Source organism: Xiphophorus hellerii, chromosome 7, assembly GCF_003331165.1.
Source record: "Xiphophorus hellerii strain 12219 chromosome 7, Xiphophorus_hellerii-4.1, whole genome shotgun sequence".
Taxonomy (NCBI): domain Eukaryota; kingdom Metazoa; phylum Chordata; class Actinopteri; order Cyprinodontiformes; family Poeciliidae; genus Xiphophorus; species Xiphophorus hellerii.
This window is the reverse complement of record NC_045678.1, coordinates 2,391,833-2,419,822: the sequence shown is the minus strand read 5'-3', so window position 1 is coordinate 2,419,822 and position 27,990 is coordinate 2,391,833. Positions and strand designations below refer to the sequence as shown.

Sequence of the window (27,990 nt, the reverse complement as noted above, 5' to 3'; positions counted from 1 at the left end):
AGGAGGTTTGACGGCAGAGTCCAGAAATAGAGTCAAAAGCCAGCGTGAAATGAAAGGCAGGTGGTCACAAGTTTCATCCTGAGATGTTTGAGGAAAGTTGTGATGACTGCAGCTGTTTAATGCTGCTGAGATGTTCACTTTGAACACTCACCGCTGAACGGACTGGCACAGAACATCCTGCTGATTTGATTTTCTATGACTTTTTTTCTGTATGAATGTACTGAAAGGCTACAATGGTCTACAGTATGAGAGTAGTTAGATACTCTGAACTGAAAACAGTTTTTGAACCAACTTTAAAGAAATACTTTAATTTGCTACAACTAATTGTATTTTGCTTAAGCTTTGACTGATTAGATTTTTAATCAAATCAGAGTTATATTGGGAAGAAAGTCCTGCAGGAGTTTGGAGTGTCTCCTGTTTTCTCTACACTGAAAAAAGAAAACAGGAGGTTCAAACTTAAAAAAATTAAGTTAATTTGTAACAAGTAATCAAACCAAGTTTATCCAAGTAAATACAAGCTCATTAAGTTGTCATGTTAAACAAATGTAAAGAAATTTAATCTGACTAACTTGATTAGATGTAACAAATTGACCCGTTTCTTTTAAAGTTGGTGCTCAGATCTCTTTCTTCAGTGCATCGTCTGAGTTTTGCACTCTTAGTATTTTCAATCTGTCCCGTATTTGTTCTCTGTTATTGATGCTTTTGGTAAACAACATGACCTGAATTGTGAATTAGTCACCACAGAACAAAATTGCAAATTTAGTTTTACAGCGCCCCTGCTGGAGAGAATATGAAACAGTCACATTATTCTTGTTTGTTTTTTTGTGTGTTGTTTTTTTTTAGACTTCTGGACTTGAGTTCAGATTTTTTTTTTTTTTTACATGAGGAAACCAGAATCTGCCCCTGATAAACACATGTTCATATTTTATCAAATAAAACCTACACCTTTTAATAGACTGACTGTATTTTACTATGTTTGGCTCTGCAGCAACAGTTAAAGTTTTTCTAGCCCTCCTTTCATGATATACAGCGGAACGGTTCTCACCAGCACCGCAGGACAGATGTATGATGGCAGCAGGGTGTGGTCCTTCAGGCTCCCTCCGTCACACTCAGACTTCACATGGGACGCACACTTGTTATGGTACTGCGGTGGACAGGAGAAGGAGAACCATAAGGACTGTAGGCGTCTTCCCATCTGACACTCTGCGTTAAGTCATTCAGTCAGTCAAAGTGACAGCATGGCTGCTCGGTTTATCAGCCACGGAGGGTCGATGAAAACGCTCTGCGCGCCATGCTGAAGCAGGAGCAGGTGTTTGGTTTGCTTGGTCTAAACTTTTACCTCACATCACGGACAACAGTGTCACCTAGTGGAACCAGGACGCAATGACACGTATGAAACGCGAAGGTAGAGTTAAAAACAAAGATCGAGCAGCTCTGAACAACTTTCGCTCTTATTTTGTAAGTTTGTTTGAGACGTAGCTAAATAAAGTCAGTTTATTTGCTGAAAATGAGGATGAGCTCAATGACTCTGGTATGACCCTGGCCTGTCTCCATTTCTGAAAATAGCTCATAAACTGAGCTCTTCAGAATTTACTGCCACTGTTACATCATCATGGTGGAGCCTCGGCCAAGTGGACTCTCCTCTCAGCACTAAATTCTCTTCAGCAGTTTTATAGTTTAATTAATGTACAAATGAGCTAAGAATACTCTGTCTGTACTAGTTAAGCAGACTCCTCATTATCTTCATTTTAATTATTAGGTAATATTGGTACCGAAAGATACCACTAAAGAACATTACAGAAGTTTTCCTCATGAAACCAACAAGTTTAAATTTGAATTTGAACCATGGCTAAGTGAACGCCAGAAGTAGCGCTGTTTGCTATAAACCATACAGGGCACACAGAAGAAGAAAGACCAGAAATCTGCAAAAACTATGGAGACCCAGGCATGACCATAAGGACTTCTCTCCAATGTTTTTATTATCATATTAAATACAGACATTCTAGATTAAAATGTCATGGTTTGTATTTTTTTAATTATTTTTCTTTAATTGAAGGGGAGTATAAAAAAATGTGATGTGCAAAATTTTATTAATTATATTTTGTATTTTTGACAAAAAATGTATCCTTATCGACAGCAAACAATATATATTTATTTATTTATTTTTTTCCTGACATAAACTGAAAAGAAATACAGATGGCGGTAGTTGGTGTAATAATACTTGCTATAAGAACCGTGAGATCAAGGCATATTCATATGTTAGAATGACCTAGTCAAAGTTTAGACTGTCCTGTGTGTGCCTCTGGGTCGTCTCTTGTTGTCGTTGTATCAGTCTTCAGATGGTTTGGTCTGCTCTGGATTCCCAGAACCAAACATGGAAAAACATCGTTCAGTTTTTACGCTCTTCTAATCGTCCAGAAAACTGCAAAACTGCTGAAACACAGAGTTCCTCTAATTAAAGGCTAAAAGCCCCATTTGTTTAGAGCCGTCTATGATTAATAAAAAACATAATTAAAAAATCACCTGTGTTTCAAGACTTACTTTTCCACTGCAAAGTAATCATTTTTACTCATTTGTTGTTTTATTTTCCTTGTAATCATGTAAGGCAGTTTGTTTGGGGTGGTAGCATGATAAAGTATGATATTATTAAAGGTGGATAACTCATTTTTCGTTCTCTAAATAAGCAGTTTTGCTTTTGGTATTACACACACACCTTTAATGTTTATGATGCTCCAACATTTCCGCAAATTTCTGTTACATTGAATCTGTAGTTGCTTCTATCTGCCTCTGGGGGGCAGTAGTCATGCTCCTGTTTATCTAATTAGGCCTGTGTTAGAGTAGAATGAGACATGGTGGGAAACTCACCGTGGCCTGACACCAGACACAGTGCAGGCCCGTCAGGCTCTGGTAGCACTTGATGCTCCTGTAACAGCGCTCGCACTTCAACGCGGAGTTCCCCTCTATCCAAACATGCTGCATAACCTGGAGCAGAGCAGAGACAGTCACATGATGACTCATTACTTTATCGCAAATGTTATGATTTCAGGACTCACTGCCTTTTGGAACCACGGCATTTTGGCCACACTGACGTCAAACGATTTTACATAATGAAACTGAGTTGATATTATACACTTTCAATAAATCCAAATGGTCCTGTCCTTTAACTTGGCAAACTACCACTATAATTAACCATCTGATGATTAGGACATACAATCGAATGATCAGAGTGTTTGGTTACATAGAGGATCCCAAACCATTTTTAGCTAATCTGTAGCTAGACTGACCCTGCAGCTGTCCACACCTTTTTTTTCCACAGTCTAAGCATTAAAGGTTTTTCCAAAAGACTACTGCAAATTTCAAACCTCCATTTACAGCTTCATGGCCTTTACAAACACACACCACTTGAAGAGGCCATGTTCTGTGGCAATGCCCACTTACATTAGCCTGGCAAAAACATTCAATATTTGAAAGTGTAGGGTTAGTGTAACCCTAACCCTGGCCAACACAGATTGAATGGCTTCGTTCACTTCCTCTGCTCCTATTACCAAACTACAACCACGGCAGACTATAATTTCATTATTGTTCACAGCTTCTCCTTCTGTCCACTGATTGACCCGGTAGAAATTCTACAGGGGGAATCCAAGTCAATGGGAGAAATCCCAGACGGAGGACTGAAAGGAGATAAGAATCGAGGGGAATTGCACAGGAAGGCAGTGGCCAGGCCACACTGACATAGATTCAGCATAGATTCTGGGTTTGCTATCAACCACAACTGACAGCATTGCTGTTGAACTTAATGTCCCAAGGTGATTCAGAAACATCTGGGACCCAAGACCTTGAGAAGCAGGTCAGAGTTCATGGTTCTTGAACCATCAGAACAAACTTATTCTCACGTTGTGTTTGCACTTACATTGGTGTGCCTGCGGGACTTAGCGTAGGTGCTGATGCAGGCATCGATGTTTTTGGACACACAGCGTTCGTGCACCGTGTACTTGCATGCTGCAGGACGACAGGAAGCTGCTGCATTAGCCAGGGATCGCTCTTCACAAACACAGATCCAACATGGCTGGGAGGTAATTTCATTTACAGCTGACCACATTAGCAATCAGTTCAGACAGTAAGTGAGCGCATGCATTCATAGGCCCTAGGGGCACAGCCTGGGAAACTCAATAATGAAAATACACATAATCACATTGCTGATCCTTCTCTAATGATGGTTGCAAGGACGCATAATTGAAAGCAACAGTGAGTCAAAAGCATTTAGGCACAAAGCATAAAATACTTTGAATTACGCTGGCTGCAGGAAGTGAAGGAGATAAAGATGGAGGAGGAGATAAAGAGAGGAAAAGATAAGAGACAGCGGGAGACGCAGACGGACAGTGATGGGGAGAGAGAGAAGCTCACAGGAGCAGCAGAGGCCCTGCTTGCGGACGCCCAGCAGAATGGCGTGGCAGTAGTTACAGAAGGCTGGTTTGTTGAAGTGCTTCAGACGCCAAACATGCTGCCCGTCCTCCTGCACGTTCTGCCGTATCACAACAGAACACAGAATCATTTCAGTTCCTTCTCTGGGCATTCAATACTATCATGTAACACCTGGTCGAGACGAACAGAGACTCTAAAACCAACAGGACACAAGGCATCACGTCAACATTTTCTTCTCATTTAGCGGAGCACAAATCTGGAAGAGTTGACGCTAATAAAACGGTTGACTCATTTTAGAAGTTTTACATTCCAGATGGCAAATGGCTGACAATGAAGATAAGTCTGTTGTAAATGTCATATTATTTTATGTCTTTTTATTGAAATGTGACAGCAAAACGTACCGCGTCCATTCCCAGCAGGACCAGTAAAGGGATGGTGGTGAGGCCTCCTCTAATCCACTCCTCCAGTGTGACCGTCCCGTCCCGGTTAAGATCGATCTCCTCCATCATCTCCTTCAGTATCTGAAACAAGCAACATAAATCCACTTATTTTAATTGGTTAAAGTCAACTTTGTAATTCATTAATGCACCCAAAAAATCTCTGGAGTTAGTTTAAATGAATGTTAGCGAAACCTTGACCAGAGTCAAGTTGTATTCACTCATCTTTTTCAATTAAATGCAATGATAGGATTTACAGTGAAGCATTATGATCTCCGGATGCTGGAAGCTGATGAGGCTGATGGGATTTGATGGGGATGAATGGGACTGAGGGGGCAACACTGGAAGAAAGTCTGACAGAAGCTGCAGAAAACCTGGGGCTGGTGTGGAGATGAATCTTCCATCAGGGCATACTGCCGGAGCTACAACGGTTTGAATCCAAAAGTACTCATGTGTTAGAGCAGCCTAGACAAAGTCCAGACAAGACAAGAACTAAAAACTGATAGTCACAAATGTTTTCTATCCAATCTGACAGAGGTGTTGTGAAAGGAGAAGGGAAAACCATTCTGTTTCTAAAGCTGGAGTAGCTAACTTTATAAACAATATGTTTTTACACTATGTTAAAACCATCACCATGTTGTTACACTATACAGATAATCTGTGAAAGAAACAATTTACTATTAGAGGAAAACTGTTTATCGGTGGCCAGGCTAACTAGCCTTAGCATTCATTTCTGCCCTTGGAAACTAGCTGTAGCATAGCAGAGAGCGATGGGGAGGGTATGAGCAGCTTGTACACAAGCCTGAATGACAGCGCTTCCTCCTGGCTCTGATTGGTTGTTTCTGACAGAGCAATGCGTTTCTGCAGGTGGCTGTATGACAACAGGGAGGAGGCAGAGGAGCTCCATTTTTTCAGATTATCTGTCTCATGTTATAATGTTAGAATAGTGACCATTTTAACAACTATGCAAAAAATATTGTTTATGAAAGTTACATACTGTGACTTCAAGGCAATTCTCTTTCAAAATGATTCTAAAAGTGCAGAGCACAGTGCAGGCTAGCTAATGTTAGCTTTTACAGGAGCAGATTCTGCACAATAAGCATTTACACCTCTGAATTCAGCAGCAATAGTGATGAATATCTGAAGCAAATTCCTGTCAACACTCTAGACATCATTGGACTTGCAATGATATTTTAGAAGCAGGAATTTACTGTTTACTGCTTTTTAGTTTTAAAAGAAATTAGATTGTGACTATTATAATAGTGACATGTTAAACATGTCACTATTAAATGCTGGCATTAATATCATGATATTAGTAAACGAAATCATGATATTTTACTGTCAAAGGGCTCATGTGGGCCTATAGCTTCTTGTAATGCATCAGCTGATGCTTCTGCTGGTATTCAGGAACAAACAGAGCCTGGACCTGCTGCAGTGAAGTGTGTGTTTTTTCTGACCGGCCGTAGCTCTGTTGAATCCCACTCCAGATACTCGGCCACGTGGACCATCTGATTGATGATGTGATCCAGCTCCTGGACAAACAAAAACACATGAAAACCTGCACCTTCACCCTGGTCTCCATGTTTCAGTGCGGACGCTGCCGCCGCTGGGATTGTTTCATTGCAGTGTGCAACATTTTCCTCCGTTTATGTGATCGCTTCAGCAAGCGGCTCGCATTAAACCAGCCAGATCCATTAAGAAAGATCTCATGTAAACATTCAGAGTTCACATGGTGTTCAGGTTTCTATTCCTGGAGCTGCAGGGTGCTCGGGGCAGACACACACACACCCCCACACACACAACAGACACAGAGCAGAAGGACAGTGACAAGATTATCCACTCACTGAGCTGTCCAGAAGCCCGTTGCCGTCTGTGTCGTACAGTCGGAACATGACTGGGGGAAAACGAGAACAGAGACCCAGTTAGAAACTGGAGCCTTTTCCTTTGGACTCTGAAGATGTGGAGAGTGCCGCTTCTCCAGCAGGTCCCGGGGACCAGAGCGCAGAGATTAGCCCCGTCACAAGGCCTCAGACAGAAGTCAGTCGGGTTCAGGAGGGCTTAAGCATGTCAGCGACCGGCCCCATGAGGAAGGCGTTAGCCGAGGCTCCAGGGAGGAAGGAGCTGAACTTCATACGTCTAATTATACTGAAAAATCTGTTATTGCTGCCTCAAACGAAGCCCAGAAACACCCAAACAATGCACAAACAAAATCACAAGTTTAACAATACAGGGGAAAGATAACATTAATACATAATAATAAAAGATTTTTTTGCCTCCTGAATGTAAATCTAACATCTATCTGTCTGTCCATCTGATTTCTGTTGGTTTAACTGACCCGTTTTCAAACAAATCCAACTTTATTTTTGTGGAGAGAAACTTTTAAAACAGAATCTTTTTTCACCTATCCTAGTATTATGACTGACAAAATTAGAATCATAATAGTATTAACAAAAAGCCTAAATCCTGTTGAGAATACAAACAGATACAATCAAACACATTTGAAGACAAATTTGCTCCTGTTGTCTGTGCTGTGAATTCACTAAAGCGCTCCACATCCCCAGAACCAGAACCAGACATGGAGAAGCAGCATTCAGCTTCTATGCACCACAAATCTGGAACAAACTACCAGAAAACTGCAAAACAGCCAAAACACTGAGTACCTTTAAACCTAGACTAAAACCCAACTGTTCAGAGCTGCTTTTGAACCATAATAAATGAAACATTGCCCAGCATATTTGATGTGTATTGTTGATTTTGATGATGTCACTCATCAAAATGTAACATTTGTTACTGGTTTTCCCAATTGTTGACTGTGTGGTGTTTTCATGACTTTGTATTTTTGTGTTTTAGGCTGTTAAACACTTTGAACAGCCTTGTTGCTGAACAGTACTTTACAAATAAACATGATTGAACTTGACATATTGTACATTTAATATATCCTCTATTTAATAATCATCTGTCCACTTTATTTGGCATTGACAGAAATCCTAAAATATTACAACTCATATGATTTAGGTCTATGAGTTTTATATAAAAGATAATGTTTGCAAAACAGTTTTTCCAAAAAGAAAGAAAGGAAAGATCTTTGGGCCCTCTCCAAAACTGGGACCCTGGGCTACGTTTTAAAGTCTAGCCCCCATCTCAGATGTGAGGTCATCAGGAGCTCCTGATGAGCTGGAGTGTGCGTCTGCAAGGCCAACAGAATCAGTGACAGGACAGTGTTCCCTGCATGGAACAGAATTTTGTGGGTGTGTTTTAGATAGCAAGAGAACTGCCACTTACACTCCAGCTTGTCCTCTGGCGTCCCCCTTTCCAGCAGCGAAAGGTAGCAGACGATGTCCTTAAGAAAGACCACCTGAAGGGACGTCTGTGGGCAGTCTTTCTGAGGCGGCGGGCTCTTCCGCAGGGAAACTTGCTTCTCAGAGTTGTTCTTCTCTGTTGGCGCACAACACAAACCTTCAAAGCTACTCGCAGCATCCATCACTGTCTGTGCTGCGATGCGGCTCCTCTGCTTCAATTAATGAGGCGCGTAGAGCGAGAGCAGAAGTAAATTACACATTCAGGCATTAGTGTGACAGCTTTAGAGAGGTGTGAGCTCTGCATAGCATAGAGACGAAACAGAGCTGTGGAGAGTGGGCCGACAAGACACTATTCACAGGACCAGAAGGGGCAGTAAGGCCACACAACAATACGGCATTGTGTGAAAGGATGGACCAAGACTTGCTGCTACTAAATGCAACAAGTCAAGTTAGTCAGCTGCCATTTTATGATGTTAAAAAGTGACATATTGTTTATGAAATTATTCTTGCAAAGAATTTTGTCGTCATCCGCAGCTTTATGTCAATGCAAAGCTGAGGATGCAGTGATGGAAGCTATTCCATCGCACCCTCTCAGAACTTTAGGCAAAAAATGACATAGGTCATTATGTTAAGAAGGTGACAATATAAAACACTATAAAGTAAGAATAGAATATCTCTCAGGTTCCTGTGTGCTAAAGCAGGGTAGCTAGCTGTTTTATGCTACATTTTCAGACTAAAGGAAGCACCTTGTAGTCATGCTCACCTGACTGGAGGTTTGGGGATCCAGGAGTTTTGGAAGAACTAGCTTTGGGGATCAGGGCGTTGCTGGAGGCAGCTGAAGGTTGGACCTGCGTTCCTGGTGATCGATGGGGACCCCCTGGTGTGTTGACCGCTGTACCTGAGTGCTGTGAGGAGGACGTAGTGGCTCCAGAGCCCGCTGAGCTCTTCGTAGTGGACTGCTCCGAAGTGTGTAGGCCCATCTCAGACAGGATGCTCTTCCCATTCATCCCTGATTAGGTCAGTCATAAGAGTAAATATAAAAGAGGTCAGGCTTCAGGAGAGGAGGTTAGCTCTGAGGAGTAAAAGCTAACATTAAACTTCACAACAGCAGCTAAGAAAATAAAATGAAAGAAGCAAGAGCTGGGAGGGGATGGGATTGGATGAATAGCAGGTAAAATACTGAATTATGACCAGAGCACCTACACAGCATCATTGTTACACTGCCACCCACTGATCCACAGGCTGAATGTAGTGCCTTGCAAAAGTATTCATGGTCCGTTCTCCATTCGCTCACATTGCTACCACAAATTTCTTTGGTTATGATGATGGAGAACTTTTCCTTCCTCTGCTATATTTTCTCCTACTACTCTCCAGTTCTGCATAATCTGCCATTTGATTTCTCAAAGTACTTTTCCTTTCCTTTCACAAGCAATTTCACATGGCCTGGACCCCTTCCTCAGGCGGGACCCATCAGTGGAGATATTGTTGCCAAAATGTTCATAGTCTCTTTCTATAGATTTTACTGCTGATTCAGACAAAATGCTTCACTACTAAATCTACTTTAGGAACATTTCTGTCATTAACTCTTTAGTTTTTCTTTAAAATAGAAAGTGCTCCTGGGTTACTGCATTAGTGTTTGTTTATTTTTTGTATGTGTGTGTGTGTGTGTTTGTGTGTCTGCTCTGTCTTTTTAAAGCACAGTCTAACACTGTGCAACCAGCTATCTGTCACAGGTGGATGATCCAAACTAAGTGACTAATGCAATCTGCTGGGTTCCTTCAAATCTTCAAATCTGATGAACAAACTGAAGTTGATAGCATTGTTTCATAACGAGAGCAAATTGGAATAAATGTGCTGAATGTTCACTAAATGGATTTTATGTACGTAAATGTATTTTTTTTTGTAATAAAATGCCTTGAAACATTTTTTTGTCCATTGGACGGTATATAAACATATAGAATTAAATTAAATACACAAAGAAGTGCACGATTGTGAAGTGGAAGGCAAATGTTAAATATTTTGAAAAATTTTCTATAAATAAAAAATAAAAATCATGGCATATGTACGTTTTAAGATCAATTTAATCCGAGTGCATCCGATGCATTTAGAAATCTTCAAAAGTCACATAATTAATAAACGGAGTCCATCCAAGCTGATCTCCGTAATGCTCAGTGAAGGCCTCAGAGGTTGTTGGTTACAAAACATTAGAGAACAAGCAGCATCTCTCATGTTCTGTAACCAGTAGAACCAAGCAGCTGGTCAGGGAGGAGGTTATGCAGACGTTCAAAGCAGAGCTAGGTTCTAAACAATATCCCAGGCCCTGAACATCTCACAGAGTTCTGATCAATCCTTCATCTCCATCACATGGAGAGAGAATCGACCAGCTGTAGATGTACCAACACATGGACATCCACCCAAACTGAGAAGAGGAGCATTTATAAGAGAAGCAGCCAAGAGAACCTGTCGACATGACAACTATCAGTCCTGTACTCCACAAATGCAATGCAGAAAGAATGATTTAGGACTTCCTGGCTGTGATATTTGGTGTCTGGGATCCAGACCATTCTCATTAATAACAATACATTTTTTTTTTTTTGCAGATGATGGCATCAACTTTTCATGACCTTCATGAAAACGAAAACCCTCACGACTACGCTGAACAGACTCTGAATCTGTGCAAAAAGATTTCTGTTCACAGACACTCATCAGCCAATCTGTCCAAGTTTCTACTATTCTGAAAAGAAGAACAGTGTCCAAATGAGCACAGCTGATAGTCAAACCCCAACAGAAAGCTCTACATGTGACTGACTCAGTGGGACTCGATCTGAAAACATGCCTCATGTTTTATGTGTTAAACATTTTGAAAACCAGGAAACATGTTCCTTCCATTTCACAATCATGCACCACTTTGTGTTGGTTTATCATAGAAAAATGTAATGAAATGGTGTGAGGCTGTAACCCTACAACATGACAAACAATTCACTGGCTAGAAATACATTTGAAAGGCACTGTACCAAGAACTCACAAAAACACAAGAACACACAACCACCAAGGGAGCCAGCAGAACTCTTATCCTGTTAAGCCGGTGTCACCATGGCGACACAAGCCGGTGGCCTGTTGTGGTACCTGTAATGGGGGCACAGGCCACTTCAGTCTGAATTGAGATGCCTGCATCAATGGAACGGGCATCTGTGGTCAGTCATTGATTCAAGGAAAGAAAAAAACAGCAGCAGATGTGACGAACCGCCAAGAAAGAGTGCAGGAGTTTCTAAAAGGCTGTGCTGAGCTCACCAAAATAAAAGCCCCATTTTGGACTGTTTTTTTTTTTAAAGGGCTGCTCAGCTGCCTCAAAGATGGATATTAAAAAGAACGCCATTATATGCTTTTTATGATCTTTTTAGATTAATTTTACTTGTATGAACAATACAAGTGGACAATGAGAAGGCAATTAAAAAGGCACACTGAGCTCTTGCTCAGGAGTTCAACAAAACAAAGGCAAAATGTAAACAGGAAAAACAGCCATATAGAAAAATGTTTCGATATCAGGAAAAATAAAATAAAAAAAGTAATGTGAAAACATGTCCATACTTTTTTATGTGATCAAGAACCAATTGTATATAAGAAGGAAAATATACTTCTAGAAGATGACCAGCAGGTGTCAGCATTGACTCTGAGGTGTCTTCCTTTGCGAGCCTGAAGAATAATCCATACTGAATCAGCAGAAACCTGCTGAAATCAGTTTCTAAAGTACTTTCACGAGCCTAATAGCAGTGTGAACGGTCAGTCAGATCTGATGCCATGTTCACATGACTTCCTCTGAAGTCATGTGAACTTCAGAGGGTCGGAGATCCTTCTGCTCCTACAGCAGCTCTGAAGTGGAGGGGCATTTAGAGGTACTGTTGTGTCTAAAACTGACATATTGTCACTTTCCTAAACCAATGACCTAAAAAGATTTTTTTTTTGACAAAAGTGAGTTCTTTTGTGCCTAAGACAGCTTTTGAAAATAAATAAGTGGTGATTCCCCCTCTCCCCTCCAAAAATCAGTTTTACCAAAACAAACAAACAAACAAACTTATTTTAGTGATAATATATACTTTGAGCTCCATATTTCTTTGTTTTGATCAGAAAAATTACTTTAATCAACAAAACATGTGCTCAGTCCTTTCCTAACATGGTGTACGTGGACACTTTTAGTTCCAAATCACAGCAAAAGCTTCATGTAAAGGCAGAGATTAGAAATGTCTGCTGCTGCAGGATGTTCAGAAAACTTACTGAACAAAAAGAAGAAGAAATGGCTTCCCTGCAATTTGGCCCTCCTGGGAAAACATGAAAGTATTCAAGCCAAATTTGGATCTTCAGATTTTGTGCTGGAGACTTCACACACAACCCTAACTACCACCCTAACACAGGGATGATAAGAGCCACGTTTCTCACTTTTCTGAACAGAACTAGTTTCTAATTCAGCCGTCCATCTGTGTCCTCAGCCGCTCTGCAGGGAGCAGCAGACTGGAGCTCGGGCCCACGCAGCATCCATGTGGAAAAGCAGAGCCAGACGGTTCACACAGAGCGCTGAGATGTCTGTCCTCTTATGTGCTTCTGCCCCGGTCACTGCGGAGCCTGAGACTAATGCGTTTTTGGTGATAAAACCCACAGACATGGGTCACTGCTCATCCATAGTGCCTTGCAAAAGTATCTGAGCTTTTTCACATTTCATCTTGTTACCACCACAAACGTCATGTGTTTTAGGGCGTAGCTGTGGAAATGGAAGGAAAATATTACATCAGCTGCATTTCTATTGACCACATAATTGTGCAAATTGGAATTATGAAACCAAATCCAGGTGATCAACAACCAGATGTTGAAAGATGATAGTACAAATGGGAACTATCAAGATATGGCCATTCAGCTAAGCTAATCAGAGAACCCTACGTGGTAAATGCTGTGGTTGGGAGGAATTAATATCAAACATGAGGCAGAATAATCGTGGTCTCCATGGTGAAAGAGGTGGTGGAAGCATCATGCTGTGAGGATAAACATGTTAACCGATGCAGAAGACATTCCTTTTCTCTCCACTTCCTTTCATGAAACCATGTTTCATGTTCCTTCCACTTCCCCAATATGCACTACTTGGTCAATCACATTAAATCCTAACAAAGTATATTGATTTTTGTTTTAATGTGACAAGATGTGAAAAAGTCTAAGGGGTTTAAACATAAGATAGCACATATGCATTTTTTTGGGAAGCTATAAGGCGATGTAAGCCCAGTGACTGGAAGTAAGATAGACTCATTTCCAAATGAGGTTGACATGTAGATTCTGTGTTGAAATCAACGACACTGCAGCAGTTATGACGACAAAATATCATCTAAAGACATGTTGTGTGGTCTCCTGCCTGGGGAAGAAGAAGAGCTTTTGAGGATAAATTGAACTCATCAGGTAAGGAGGAATCTCCCTCTCACTGGCAGCCCCAACTCTGAGTCAACATGCTGAGCTAGAAATTTATTAGGACTTCAGTTGGCTCTGTTCCCAAACAGGAGGCAATAATACTGCTTACTCAGCACCAATAGCTCCAGAGGTAATCTTACTGAAAACAAAGTCTCAATGCTTTACCTCAGACATACAACTAGTTACCAATATGGAGAGGTAAAACCTTTAGCCAAGCACTGCAAACACTTTCTGTACGATAAATAATTTGGGAACAGAAACTATACACATTATTTAGACTATTTTCTTTCTTGTCACACTTAGATGCTTCAGAACATCTGACTGGTTTTAACATCTGACAAGTTTTAAAAGGCAAACACGATGTGCTCAATTGCAAAATACAGTTAATTTTTATGTGTTATCCAAAGGAAGTGAGCCAGGTGTTAATATATGATTGTGTTCCTTGTATTAACCTCCTGTGATTAATCAAGTTTTTAGCTCGATTTCTCTAGATTCACTTCCCAAAAGTCCCATAAACAGAACGCGTCTGACTGCAGAAAGTAGGCCAGAAGATCTTAAAAAGAAACACCAAATGTTGCTTTTTAAGATGAGAAACCAAATCATTGACATCTGTCAGTCTGAAAAAGATTACAATGTTATTCTACGCATTATAATGCACACATTTATCTCAACAGATATCTATAGATTTCATGTGGAGTTTTAATGCTCCACTGGTGAAAGTGAATCTGTTGCATTTCTCCTTGGCACTCAGACAACAACTCTAACTGTTACACTACTGGACAGTTCAGAGTTCAAAGAAAAAATTCTGCTCATGGTTTGCCTAGAAGTGTACACAAACACAGCATGGACACAGTATCAAGCTGGTTTCCAGTGGTCGGACCTTACAGCTACATAAACATCAGCGTACCCAGTAAGCTGGATCCCGCCTGAGGCTGGTCCGGAGAGCAGCGCCCCGTCTTGCTCTTGAAGGAGGTGAACAGATGCTGACACAGTTCCTCTGGAATGTTGTTCTCCAGGTAGGTGTCCATGAAGATCTGGAAGCCCTCATAGTCAATGGGCTGAAGGGGAACAGAGAAGGAGACGTTAGCTGAATTCTTAGGAAGCTCACACCACACCACATGAGGGAGAGCATGTGGTGGAGATTTCACTTCAAGTTGTTGTCCTGTGATTGGTTTAGACACCTTGATGAGGTAAACGTATGATTTAAGATTATTACTGTGAAAAAAAATGAAACGATAAGTAACACAGACAGCAAAATGTCATTTGAGTTGAGGCGCAGAACAACCTCCTGTCCAGGGGCATTTGGACAATAGAACCAAACCCAACGAATGCCCCCATGTATTCGTTGGGGGCAACGAATACATGCCAACGTTGGGGGCATGTACAGGCCTCTGTACATGCCCCCATGTACAGAGGCCTACTGCCCTGTGACAGGGGCTGGTGGGTAAGAGGATTAGGTCATGTTAGTGGACAGGATGTGCATGCAGTCTGCCCACACAGACACCACACAACATGCAGAGAGCACTGGGCTTACTTGGTTCAGAACATCTTGCATCTGTTTAGCAGTGGAGAGCAGCAGGAGGGAGGAAGGAGTGGGTAGAACAAGAGAAGGGAGTTAGCTACTTGGTGTGTGTGGACAGTTTTAGTGAAGATGCATGTGGTGCTGAGCATGCAGGAAAGGCCATCACACATTACACTCAGAAACCAGAGCAGCTTCATGCCACTTCCTTTGTATCTAGAATGGCTATGGCTGCTTCTGGGTGAAACATTCACTGCAATATAGCAAATAAGAAATGACAGTCAGCTTTTTATGGTTGGAAAAACGCTGTAACAAAGCTTATGTTAGCATAAGAAGTCTGGGACATTGGAACATATTTGGTATGAAAGTGGAAGGTTCTTAGATTTCTAAAATTAGTTTTTAGATGTTACATATCTATCGAAATGTAGATATGTTTAACCAAGATTGAGAAATATGAAAAGAGGTCATTTGCAACTTGACAACGTATCCGTCTACCTCTCAGGTAGACGGATACGTTCTTAACCAGTTGATCCTGGCACCCACACAACTGTCTTATGAGTTTCCATTTGGTATGGTGTGTGTGTGGTGGTGATGGTGTGTGTGGTGGTGATGGTGTGTGTGGTGGTGATGGTGTGTATGGTGGTGATGGTGTGTGTGGTGGTGTTGGTGTGTGATGGTGTGTATGGGGGTGATGGTGTGTGTAGTCATGGTGATGTTCTCATTCTCAAGGCTACAAAAAAATGTTAGAGCCACAAAAATCATGACCAGCAAAGCACCCAGATGTACCCAGATGCAACTCCAACTGTTTTCCAGTTGTGATGCTGTACTTTTAATATCTAAGACAAACAGACAATGTTTTCTTAGCTCGAGAGCTAAATATCAAGAATTTGAGAGAGGGGTGGTAAATATGGCAATATATTAATACATGTGCTGCTACAATAAAAGGAAGTAAGCCATATATTAATCTAAAGTGTTGAGAAACATTTAGGGAATGCTCTGACAACAAAACTAAAGATTAACTTCCGTTTGTTTTCTTTACACAATGACACAATATGGAAGGTCATTTTGACTGCTGAAAAATAAACTACAGTGTGCAGTGACAACTCAATAAATCATGCCACTAGTTTTGCACTTTGGTATTTTAAATATTTAAAACAAATAACTGAATAACGAACAATTATCAATAATGAGTAATTATTGATATCGAAACAACTCATATGAAACGCTTATCGTGACCAGTTTTACAGACATATCGTCCAGCCCAAGTTAGAAACTCGGCTAAATCCTGTCATGAACAGAAAAATGATCCCAAACACACCAGTCCAGATCTCAGTTCCAGTGGGAGTTAAATGAACTTGCGAAAAGTTGGAAATGCCCCTTAAATATGGTTCAACAATCAGCCACGGGGTGTACTTAGTTTCCCCCTTACACTGTTCCCCTGTTGTTCATCAGGGGAACTGTGTGTGGATTCCAATTGTATATAGTGGAATCTGTTGTGCGTTTTCTATGCTTAAATTAAAATTTAAGGTTAAATTAAAATGATTTCAGAACCTAGTGATGTACAGATCATTTGCATTGTTTCTTTTCCATGATTTCAGTGAAACATGACATGCTGAGTAACCCTCACTTTTACTTCTTGCTTTAATTTTACACACGTGTCTACTTAAATCTCTATTACATAAAAAGTTAGGAGGAGCTGTAAGAGACACCTGTCACAGAAGGACACACAGTGGTGATGATGCTCCTCCTGCTGACCTGACCCCATGAGCTGCAGAGCTCTGCCAGCCGTTATTCATATCTCTGCTTTCTCCTTATTTGGTCAAGCAAACCAGGAGGCGGTACTGTGCTGTCCATCATGAAGAAGCACTGTGGGTTCAGAGAAATAGCTCCAACATGCCACCCCAAACACCCCCCGCCCCCCACACACAACTACCTTAGATGTCTTAGAATCTAAGTGTACCCAGATGCAATTGTGAAAATGTAGTCCCCCTGGAAAATGTGTTTATGTCTGGGTCTAATCTTATCCGTGTGAGTGGAGTTTTACACATGGCTGCCAGTCTGCAAATATTTCCCAGGGGGTCGCTACGACACATTTACATGCTTCATTTAATCTGTTTCATTTTGGCACAGATGCACAGACCTTTTCGGTGTGAAAAAGTCAAAAGGAGCAGTTAGAAGGCCTCTGCCATGGTTATGCGTTGGTGAAAGAGGTGTTGAATGATTAATTTAGTTCTTATGGGATGAACCGCAACCTAAGTAAAAAAGTAATAACGCCCTAAACTTACCGTGGCTCATCAAGCATTTGCACCAATTAGTAATGAGTCTTTTACTTCACTAACTGCGTTTACACTAACCGTAGAATTGCAGCAATTGAAATTCTGAAAATAAATGTGCTTGATGGAAACACAACAATAAAAAAAAAATTACATTGTCAGAGCTCCACCAGAGCTCTGACAGCATCAAACAGTTCAGTTGTGTGTCATTCTAACGTGTTGATCCATAACTTGTCTGTAAAATCACAAACTACAATTTCCCCAAAACACAACATACATAGCCGCTCCCAAGTAGGCGGGGCTTGTTGCTATAACGCCTGAATAAGACACCGATATCTCCTCTGATTGGCTGACAGAGAATGAACGCTAGCATCGGCTGAATTATGAATATATACCATGTACGGTAACTGTTTACATCTGTTGCTGCTGTCATTTCGAATGACTTATCACGTGAACATGCTTATTCATGTATGATTTTAATTTCATGTCTTATTTAATGGAAACATCACAATTGTGAAATTGTGCTCCTTTAACATTAACAAAATATAGACAAAGATTTGTACACATTGTAATGGAAACGCAGCAAGTGTGGTGGAATTTTGGTTCAACACTTTTTGCTAAATTATCTTAGTTCTGCCACATAAAAAGGTTTGTTTGAGGTTATGCCAAATCATCTCAGTTGGACTCTGAATTTAATTTCAACTAGGATACTTTCTTTCTTTTTGTACCTCACTTTTTATCAGTGTTTGCGACTTGGACACCCCAATGCAATTTCTAATATGTCAGAAAAGAAAACAAAGCAAATAGCAAAAGAGAAGAAAGTAACAGGTTCAGATTAAGAAACAAGCAGGAGTTCCACTTCTGTCTCCTTATCCAGGATGCCCAGGTTCTTCTTTGTATGCAGCTTTACACAGAAAATATTGATTTTAATGTTCCGGCAGAAAGGTGCCCGTTACATTGAAGGTACCAACAGGGTCCAGCTCTGTGTCATGTCTACCTCCCCATGAAAGTTTCCTCTTAAATGAACCATTGTCCACTGCGTTTGTATATGGGGCACATTTTGAACCAAATATTCCTCGTTTATCAACCAGTTTGACTCATTTCTTCATCATCCTATAAATGTATGTTATGCAGTATAAAGTCTTTCTCCCCACTTTCACGAACTTATTACTCCAGACGGGTGACTATGGTAAGGCCGGCTGCAACTTGATGCACACCCCAACTTTCTCTGGTAAATAGTAATTGTGGGTTTTGTGGATTTTTCCTCCTGTTTGGGATATAAAAGCCTTTCTTGGGAGAGGTTCTGTGAGTACTTGCTCATTTTCAACCCAGTTTGGAGTTTCCCCTTTCTTAATTATCTATTAATTTAGATAATTGGTTTTAGCGAAGAAGCAGAGTTCAACATTTGGAAAAGCAAGCCCTGTTGTGGTGTATAACATTGTCATGTTTTTATTTGTACACAGGAAGTGATCCTGATTTCTTTGAGATTGTAGTGGGCGATATCTAAAATAGTTCACCTGTTGGATCAAAATAATTTTTAAAACATTAATCTTTTCAACTAATGATCTTTTCAACACCCAATTTTCTTCAGGATACTGTAAAATTTTCCTTCTTTTTTTTTGAGCATTCAGAGGTGGATGTGATGGTGTGCTTTGGATCACCAGCATGATTACGATCTTAATCGAGCTTAAGATCGTGAACTGAAGGTGGATCCCTGCAGAATCACCTGGTAAAAGGCAGAACTCATCATTCAGTGGTTATAGCAGGTCTCCCTGACCCTGAAACAGCAATGCAGCCCTCACTCTACCACCACAAATTTATACAATGTTCTTTTTTCTAAAATGATGTGCTAGTTTGCCTTCCAAAACACTCTTGTTTTGTCTCTCCAGACAGAATACTGTCCCAAAGCTCTTCAGTATGATTGATCATCAGGGGTTTTGACCTGGAACTCTCCCATGGAGGCCATTTTGCCTAGTTTCTCTGTCTTATTGTTAAATACTGAACCCTGACTTTAACTTATACAAGTTCGCCCTATAGATGCTGTTCTGGTGTCACTTCTGACCTGCTGGATGATGCGCTCTCTGAGAAATTTTTGTATTCCAGTTAGTCCCAGTTACTGGGGTTTGCTGGAGTTCCACAGCCTTAGAAAAGGCTTACTAAACCTTTCAAAGCTGACTGGTGTCAATGGTGAGGCTTTTGTAGCTGAAGAAAATGTATAGATAAATCAATGTTAATTCATAAATAAATAAAACCAACATTAGTATATAACATATGCTTGATGATCTGGGACATGGAAGTGGGACAAAAAAGGAAAAACAGATGTCAGAGGGGACACTTTTCCACAAAACTCAATGTAAGCGATGTATACATACAGTATGTGTGCGTGTTCGTGTGTGTGTGTGTGTGTGTGGGTGTGTGTGTGTGTGGATTATACGGCAGAGGTCATTACTGCGGTGCCAGGTGGTGGTTGGGTCTCAGAAAGTTAACCTCTATGGTGCCAGATCTCAAGTCAGACTGTTAGTTTTAACTGAAATATTGAGAAGGCTTTGGCAGGAAATAGAATACGTCAGACTACAGGTAAGACATGAATCACAAACAAATTGAAACAAATTCTGATGAGTTCTTTTTGCAGTAGATTCAGACAGAGCAGATCTAAGAGTGTATTCTAGTTATCAGCAACTCCAGTCCTCGACGGTTGGTTTCCTGAAATGTTTGGACGCTTTCCTGCTCCAAAACACTCAAATCAAAAACTTTCAGGACACCGGCCCTCCAGACCAGGAGCTGCAGACCGCAGGTTCATCCAGGTATCTGTCAAGTCAAGCAGCTTTTATTTGTGAGACTAATATGTTGGAGTAGACCAGAGGTCGATGGGTCAAAGGAACTATAATTTGATGATTGCTTTGGCTTGAGTCACCAGTAGGTCACCATATTTGCAGGCGTATGCACATACTGCACAGGATAGAACTTCTGTCTTATAAATTGAAAGTCTAAAAAAAAATAGTCTGACTCTCATGAGACAATAGTTTTTCCTCAGTATGATTTCCAGATGGAGTCCAGCTCAGCGCTGATCTGCTGACATCAACAGTTGCTTCTGAGGGTTTGTCTTCAACTGAAAATGGGATGGATGACTGAGCATTTTAATGAACTGCATCTTCTACAGTAAAATGTTTTTTTTGTGTGTGTCAGAACAAAAAAATGAACCAACAAGTTGTTCACCTGCGCTGGATTGTATTTGGAAAGAACTCCTCCTTCGTGGAACTCCTCCAGAACATCCTTCAGCTTCTTTGTGGAGTCTGAGGATGAAAGCAAAGAGAAACTAATTATTATTTTTCTCTTCACGGCAGAGGAGTGCTTGTCATCTCAATCAGAGTGGTCTCTGAATAAAACTGAGTAAAGATGCATCCTCTTTAATGAGTCCCCTGATAAACAGGAACATCAGATGAAGCAAACTGCTGAGTCACCCCCTGGTTAGCCAGAGAGGACATTGTGTCCCTCTCACTTTTATATGCTAATCCTACAGTCACACACACAAACACACACAGGGTCTGTCCAGAACATTAACCATAATAATGACCTCCTCCTATGATCATTTGTCAATTACAGAGCCCAAACAGACCATTATCCACAGCAACCATTAGAACCAACCAGGACTAGCTAAGTATCTTAACTAGTTGACTGTCGTTTTACATGCTGGAAGCCAAGCCCGCCATTTCTGCCACCACCAGGTGAAATCTAAAACATGGAACATCAGAGGAGCAATGCTCTCCTCTCCTCATTCATGTGGGTAGCTGCAGCATTTTCAAAAACCTGAGATATAAAGTCATGTTACCAGACCAGGGTATTTGGACTCTGCTGTCTCTGTGGTTTAATTCATCCCTTCATTCATACAACATTTTGTAGTTTTTATACATGCAATGGTCTTGATGCTTCATCTTCAGGCTTTGCTAAAAAATTCAGGTAGACATACTGTACTTGTGAAATGATGTGTTTTTTTGTTGTTGTTTTCTTCTTTTTCAGAAAAACAGTCAAGGAGATTTGGAGCTCTGATTTCCTGGAATTAATAATAATATAAACAAAAACCCATTTGCAAATCTGAGAAGTTAAACATGCACATTTATTCCATTCCATTCATTTTGGCTGCAATAAGTACATTTAATATATATATATACAGTATACTGTATATATATACAGTATACTGTATATATATATATATTTAACATAATTATTAAAAGTGTTGATATATCACTACAGTATGGTATGAGACAGATAATCTGTGACAAAAATAAACCTTTTTCGGATTCTCCCTGGGCTACCACTGCGATCTGCCGTCAAAAACAGCCGATCAAAGCCAGGAGGGTCTGAGTGTTGTCAATAATGGTACACGGAGAAACCATTTACCGTTCCAGGAAGCTATTAATCCGCCATCGTCAGTGGCCCTGCTAACTAGCCTTAGCAAGGGAGAGTGAGTGAGTGAGTTGTGCATACACAAGCTGATTGACAGCACTAAGATCCTCCTCCTGGCTATGATTGGTTGTTTTTAACTTATCGGTGTATTTCTACAGTTACCACTGGGAGAAGGCAGAAGAGCTCGATTATAGTATGAGACAGTATCTCATACTATACTGTCACCACAAAGAGACAGTTTTAACAAATATGTAAAAACACAAGTTACATTCTGCAGCTTATAAAATGAAATATAGCAGAACTGATTTCCATCAGAAACTACTAGATAATAAACAATGGCCAGAAGAAAGCCATAGTTAACAAAAAGCCATAAGACATCAGAGGTGGTAAAAGCTGCTCTGTTCAGATATCATCAGATTTTTTTGTGACAGCACTTTTTAGTGTTACACTTTTATTTTTAATTATAAATGTAAGTATAATTTTTTTCGCCTCATTTTGTTTCAAATTCACTGTTGTGCTGTACCTTTTGTTGGTCTGTCACATAAAAATCCTAATAAAACACACTGACGTTTCTGGTTGCAACTGGACAAGATGTGGAAAAGTTCAACCTGTATGAATACTTTTCCAAGTCATCTAATCCAATGTTTTTGTTCTCTGAAGTCTGCAAAACTATAATTTGTGCACAACAATGTATTTCTTGAGCAGGAAGCTTGCGTGACTCTGTCTATCATCCGACAGCAGCACATGGACTGATGCTGCTTTGACTAACAAATGTTGCAGACAGCAGAAAGCCACAAACTCATCCAGCAGGCTGATAAGTGGTGTCCTGAAGCACGCTCCAATTCAAAATACCTGGGTGTAATCAAAACCTGAAAGGGCTTAATTCATATGTCATCACAGGTGCAGTAATCACATCCAATCAGAAAATCTAGGATTAGTGAAGGAAAAAAAGTATTTTTTTTTTTATTAATGGCACAGTAACTTTCAGGACTGAACATCAATTCAAACTGGTTTTAAATGCACAAACAAAAGCGGACATATAATGACAACAAAGAAGTAATGCTGAATGATAATAATAATAATAATAATAATAATAATAATAATAATAATAATAATAATAATAATAATAATAATAATAATAAATTGCTGGGTTTCTCACTCTAGCAGATCAGCTGCTACAACAAGTGAACTGTAAAAACCAACTATTCAATCATAAATCTGTTCTGCATCATAATCTCTTCACGTTTCACTTACATGTGAGGAAACATGGACACTAGAACAGATGATGAGATTGCATACATTAAATGATAAAAATGATCAATGTCAGTGTAATAAAGGAAGAAAAATCTCTTTAAAACTGCAGTATGTAACTTTTATAAAAAATATATCTTAACCTACATGTTAAAACTGTCACCGTGTTGTGACAGTGTAATATGAGACAGATATACTGTGAAAGATCTCCATTTCCTCCCTGACTTACTGTTGCTGTCTGAAGAAAAGCACCACTCCTGACCAAAAACAACCAACCACAGTCAGGTTATGATAGAGTCTGGTTAGCACTGGGAGCGCTAACCAGAAACAGCCAAGGTAACTGCAGCAACTGTGCAGCCTGACAGTTTTAACGTATATGTATCTTTCTTATAAAAGTGACATACTGCAGCTTTAAGCTGAAAAACGTGTGTCATTATGAATCAAAGTGTAGACTGAGACTTACACTCGGTGTACTGCTGCAGCTGGTTGAACTCTGCCGGGCTCAGAGACACCCAGCTCGTTTCTCCCATGCTTCCTGAAAGCAGCTCGTTATGGTCGCTACATCAAGTGCCACCAGTCCCTGCGTGTGTGTTGGGTTGGGGGTGGAGGGGTGATGGTTATCCTCGCATCGAGTTGGGTAAAAAGACAAATGAGAAGTTCTCTGATATCGTCCCTGTCGTTTTACAGTTCACAGGGGGTCATATATACAGATGGGGGTTGAAGCTGAAGGTCAATCCTTTTAGGTTGGCATCGATTACCAAAATGTAAAAAGACCCAAAAAGTAGAAAAAAATTATATATGTTGGCTTCAGGTTCCTTGTATCACTGCAGCAGGGACAATAAAGTCCGGTCAGGCGCAGGTCCACAGATTCATCGGTGTGCAATTACTCCTCATCACTCTGTGGATAAACGTTTCCCAGCAGGGCTGACCTGGAGCAGGGGCCACAAAAGAATGAAGAAAACACTCCTTAGTCAAGATTGCTCATATTTTAGAAAAGGAAACAGGAAAGAGACAAAAACAGAAGAAGACTGTAAAAAGTTGATCCCAGTTCAGATAGATGTGGACGATGAAGAGAGGAAAACAGACTGAAGACAGGATCTGAAAACTGACCAAACAATGAAGCATTGTATCTAACTTATTACTTCCACATATTTCATATTTACAGATGGACTCTGATAACAGCGTAAACAAGCGTTCATTGTTGTATGCACATGACATATGGTAGACAGAGATGTAAAAGTTTACCTGCTCAGCATACTGTAACCACAGACAGTCTCAGTATTTCTGCTTGCTTTAGTTGGTGGTTTTGTATTTGCATAAATAGTGAGATTTTCATCTTTGTGGTATGTTTGAATCTCTTTATTACATCTCTGTCCTATTTTAGTCACTTCTTATCTAATTTTCATTGTGATACATCTTCCTGTGGTTGTTTTGTTGTTTTGCATCCCACTTTGCATCTCTTTCATGCCCTCAGGCTGCCTGTCATTTGTTCATTGAGAGCTCTTTGGTGTCTCGTTACAGGTGCTTCACACATCCTAGAAATGAATTATAATAATTGGGACTGTGACTCCTAGAGCACTGGACATGTAATGTGTCAAAAAAAAAGGTGCTTTTTGCATGGGTGCTTCACTTGCTCTCACTTTCTTGTCTTTGTCATGTTTGTTAAGATATTGAAAAATGTGTTTTATGTGGATATAAATATGGAGAATTGAGAAGCATGTTTTGATACACTACAAAACCACAAAATCTTACCAAGTATTTTGGTCTAGTTTCTGAAGCAAATATGTTAGTACACTTGAAATAAGACAAAGCTGACTTAGTAACTGCGACCACAATCAGACCCAAGCAGGCTGACGAGCCCAAAGCAACCCGGAGGCGCAGAAGAAGAACGCAGACATCACACAGCAGCACTCTGTTTACAGAAGTAAGAATCATGGCCGCCGTTTATGGATCACAAAGTAAGAATAAAAATCAAAGACGACACAACTAACAGTAACGGCCTTTTGTAGAACATTGACTGCAGCTTCTGTAGAGACGTCTGTCTGTGCTGAACCAGGAGTGGTGGGACTGGGTTGGGTCACAGACTGCTTTACATCCTAATTTACTACAGCTGGCTTCTTCTCATGGACAATTATGATGAGTGTTTCACATTAATGATGTAAAAGTCAAATGAAATGTGACAGATAGGATACGTGTCAGATTTACTATCATATTTAAAACGGGCTTAAAGTGGATTTTTTGAGGGGGGTGAAAAGATTGCAATTGGACATTCAGACTGACAAGAAGAAGTCAGATATTTGTTACATGTGGGCAAAAGAAAAAAATCTGACTGAGGTTGCATTTGTCTCCTGTGTGGACATAGAAAAAAAAAAGAGTATTGATTCTTTTAGATTCTCTGTGTCTCTGTTATGTTTATTTTTAATTGTAAGTTTCCTTTTGCTCATTTTCATTAACTGATTAAGTAGTCAGAAAACAGCTGCTCCAATTTTTCAGCAGTGCAGCTTTCAAAAATATAGAAATAAAGAAGGATAATTCCAACCAAAATACAGTCAAATTACAGGACTAACCAGAGGAAAAAGATGAATTTAAATGTGAGAGACAAAACTATTAGAGGCAGATAACCAGGTCTGCTTCTAAGAACATGTAAAAGTAGGAGAAAAATCCAAGTGTTATTGTGCAATCTTACTGGCTGCACACACATCAGCCTCACAGGAGTCATTTACTGGGAAGTTAATAGAAGAGATTTGTCACTACTGTTATTAATTCTTCCTCTGTTTCTGCTGCTGGGATAAGTCAAAAATATCTGCAAATTAATAGAAGGAGCTGACGTCCAAAGCCATCAGCCTCCTGTGAGAGCAGCAGGTTCCCAGAGAGAAGATGGCTGACGGGATGGAGCTCGGCACCCTGACCCATCTGGGCCTGGTGTTTTCTCTCTTAATTGGAAATAGGAGGAGTTTCGACCGATGCCAACGTATGAGTAGTTCCAGGTGGGAGGAGATAAAAGCATGGGTGACTAAGTTGCATGCACCAGGGGAATAACAGCAAGTTAATTTTAGAAACAAGTCTCAACTGAGACAAATGTGGTCGGAAAATGTTTTATTTCTAACTGATCCGAGTGCAGATTGTTACCAAAAAAAAAAAAAAAATGAATTTTGGAATTGCAGAGAGGAAAAGAATTGTGTGAATTTAATAAAGGGAATAAATACAATGCATGAATTTGTAATGTTGTAAACGAAGGCTCAGACTTTATGTGTCAGGATGTTTCTAAACATCTTCCTTTCCAATTCCTTCTGATGAGAAAATGTAACACAGCTCATTTAAAGAAAGGACAGTGAACATATTTGAATAGTTCTAGATGATCTTACACACAATATATTGTTAAAGGGTCTTCAGTTATTTCTCCATTTTCATGGGTTTTTTCTAGTTACATTTCAAAATTATTTTTATCTGGTAAAGGGCAGGATTGTGTATTTTTCAGGCACATAGTGTCATTTTATTGCACAATCTTGTAACTACTTTACCTTAAATTGTTATTAAAATATTGTAAATATCAAACACAACTTATAAGAAATTTGATGCCTAGAAACTGGGCCTCCGCCTCTTTAAAAGCTTCTGCTCTTTCTGAAACTCCGCCTTATGGAAGTCATCACAACATGGCTCCTCTATTAACCCTTTAACAACGTTTTAACAGCGTTGCATGGAGAAGTAGCTCCTATAATGAACTCACCAGATGTTCCACCAGGTGTTTGCTAATTGCTGCTGGCTAGTCTGGAGGAGCTGAGTGGAGGAGTTGTGGGGGCAGAAGCTCAGAAGCTGGGAAACTGCAGCTCTGAGGAGGAGCTAGACCCACTCAGGTGTTTAGCACAACTGAGTGGTTGCCATGGGGGATTGGACGATTTCTCAAACATGCATACAAAAATCAAGGAAACATTCCCGGTATGTTTTTGATGAGGGAATAATATGATGCAATGCTCATGAAAGTCGATTTTACATAATACTGCCCCTTTAAACTAAGTAATGAAAAAAGAGACTGAATGCACCTCATGGGACTGAAGGTCACAAGATCAAGCAACAGAATTAGGACTTAGGCTGTGAAACATCTCATTTGTCTCAATAACCTCTGTTCCATCTGACCCTGGTTTAAAGGTACGTACTATAAGTTTGACACAATGTGTCTTTGTTTTAATTGAGTTTCTTATATTGAAGAAAGAAACAATTCACAAATTATTGCTGACTTTAATATGCAGCTGACCACAGTTAAGAGTTCATTCACTTCTTCCTCCCAGCACCAAACTGAATAAACAGCTATAATTTGAAACTCTTTAGATCAGAAACTAAACTAGACCTAAACTAGTCAAACTTGAGCTGTGTTCTCCCTCATTAACAGAGCTTGTTTTGGAAATCTACACTGAATTATTCTATATCACAACTTATATTTCATAATAAACTGTCATGGTGAGTGTTGGTATAGGATCCACATGCAGCAGGCTAGGATGTAGAGTACATGTTGAAGTTTTAATGAAGAATAAAAAAAGAAAAGTTTACAACTAACAACCATGGAGAACACAAGGAGCCAGAGCAGAACAAACACAACAGGAACCAGGAATAAAAGGGAAGTACTGGGACTAGACCGGATTAAACAGGATTAGACGGCAAGGAGGAGCTGAGAATGAGTTGTATGTGTACTCGGGAGATTGATCAGTATACTGAACAGGAAACAGATGGCTGATTTGAAACGGGTTGCAGGTGTGAGAGGAGAGAAGTACACTCAGGAGAGAGAGAAAGTGGCACAAGGGGCGAGGGAGAGAACACAGGGGACTAGGAAATAAATCTAACATAGAAGAATAACTAGACCCAAGAAACATAATTAAAATAGAGTAACAAACAATAACTAGGCACAAGAAACAAACATATTAAATTAGAATGTCAATGTCCTTTGT

At 40.1% G+C, this 27,990-nt stretch overlaps 1 protein-coding gene across 3 annotated transcripts in view; it reads right to left on the bottom strand.

Annotated features, from left to right (window-relative positions):
- Positions 1-27,990, bottom strand: part of dgkg (diacylglycerol kinase, gamma) — a 109,672-nt gene that overhangs the window by 60,948 nt on the left and 20,734 nt on the right. Inside the window, exons 2-15 of one of the 3 annotated variants that reach the window (XM_032566648.1) lie at positions 23,514-23,979; positions 20,612-20,688; positions 15,138-15,158; positions 14,511-14,661; positions 11,285-11,347; positions 8,922-9,167; positions 8,142-8,294; positions 6,704-6,753; positions 6,317-6,391; positions 4,824-4,943; positions 4,405-4,522; positions 3,911-3,999; positions 2,866-2,982; positions 1,046-1,144 (exon numbers count right to left, since the gene is read on the bottom strand). In XM_032566648.1, coding sequence (XP_032422539.1) covers positions 1,046-1,144; positions 2,866-2,982; positions 3,911-3,999; positions 4,405-4,522; positions 4,824-4,943; positions 6,317-6,391; positions 6,704-6,753; positions 8,142-8,294; positions 8,922-9,167; positions 11,285-11,347; positions 14,511-14,661; positions 15,138-15,158; positions 20,612-20,688; positions 23,514-23,580 — 1,446 coding nt within the window. In that variant the 5' untranslated portion in view covers positions 23,581-23,979. The remainder of the gene's footprint in view (positions 1-1,045; positions 1,145-2,865; positions 2,983-3,910; positions 4,000-4,404; positions 4,523-4,823; positions 4,944-6,316; positions 6,392-6,703; positions 6,754-8,141; positions 8,295-8,921; positions 9,168-11,284; positions 11,348-14,510; positions 14,662-15,137; positions 15,159-20,611; positions 20,689-23,513; positions 23,980-27,990) is intronic. The other 2 variants (XM_032566649.1, XM_032566650.1) reach the window with 2 other exon arrangements.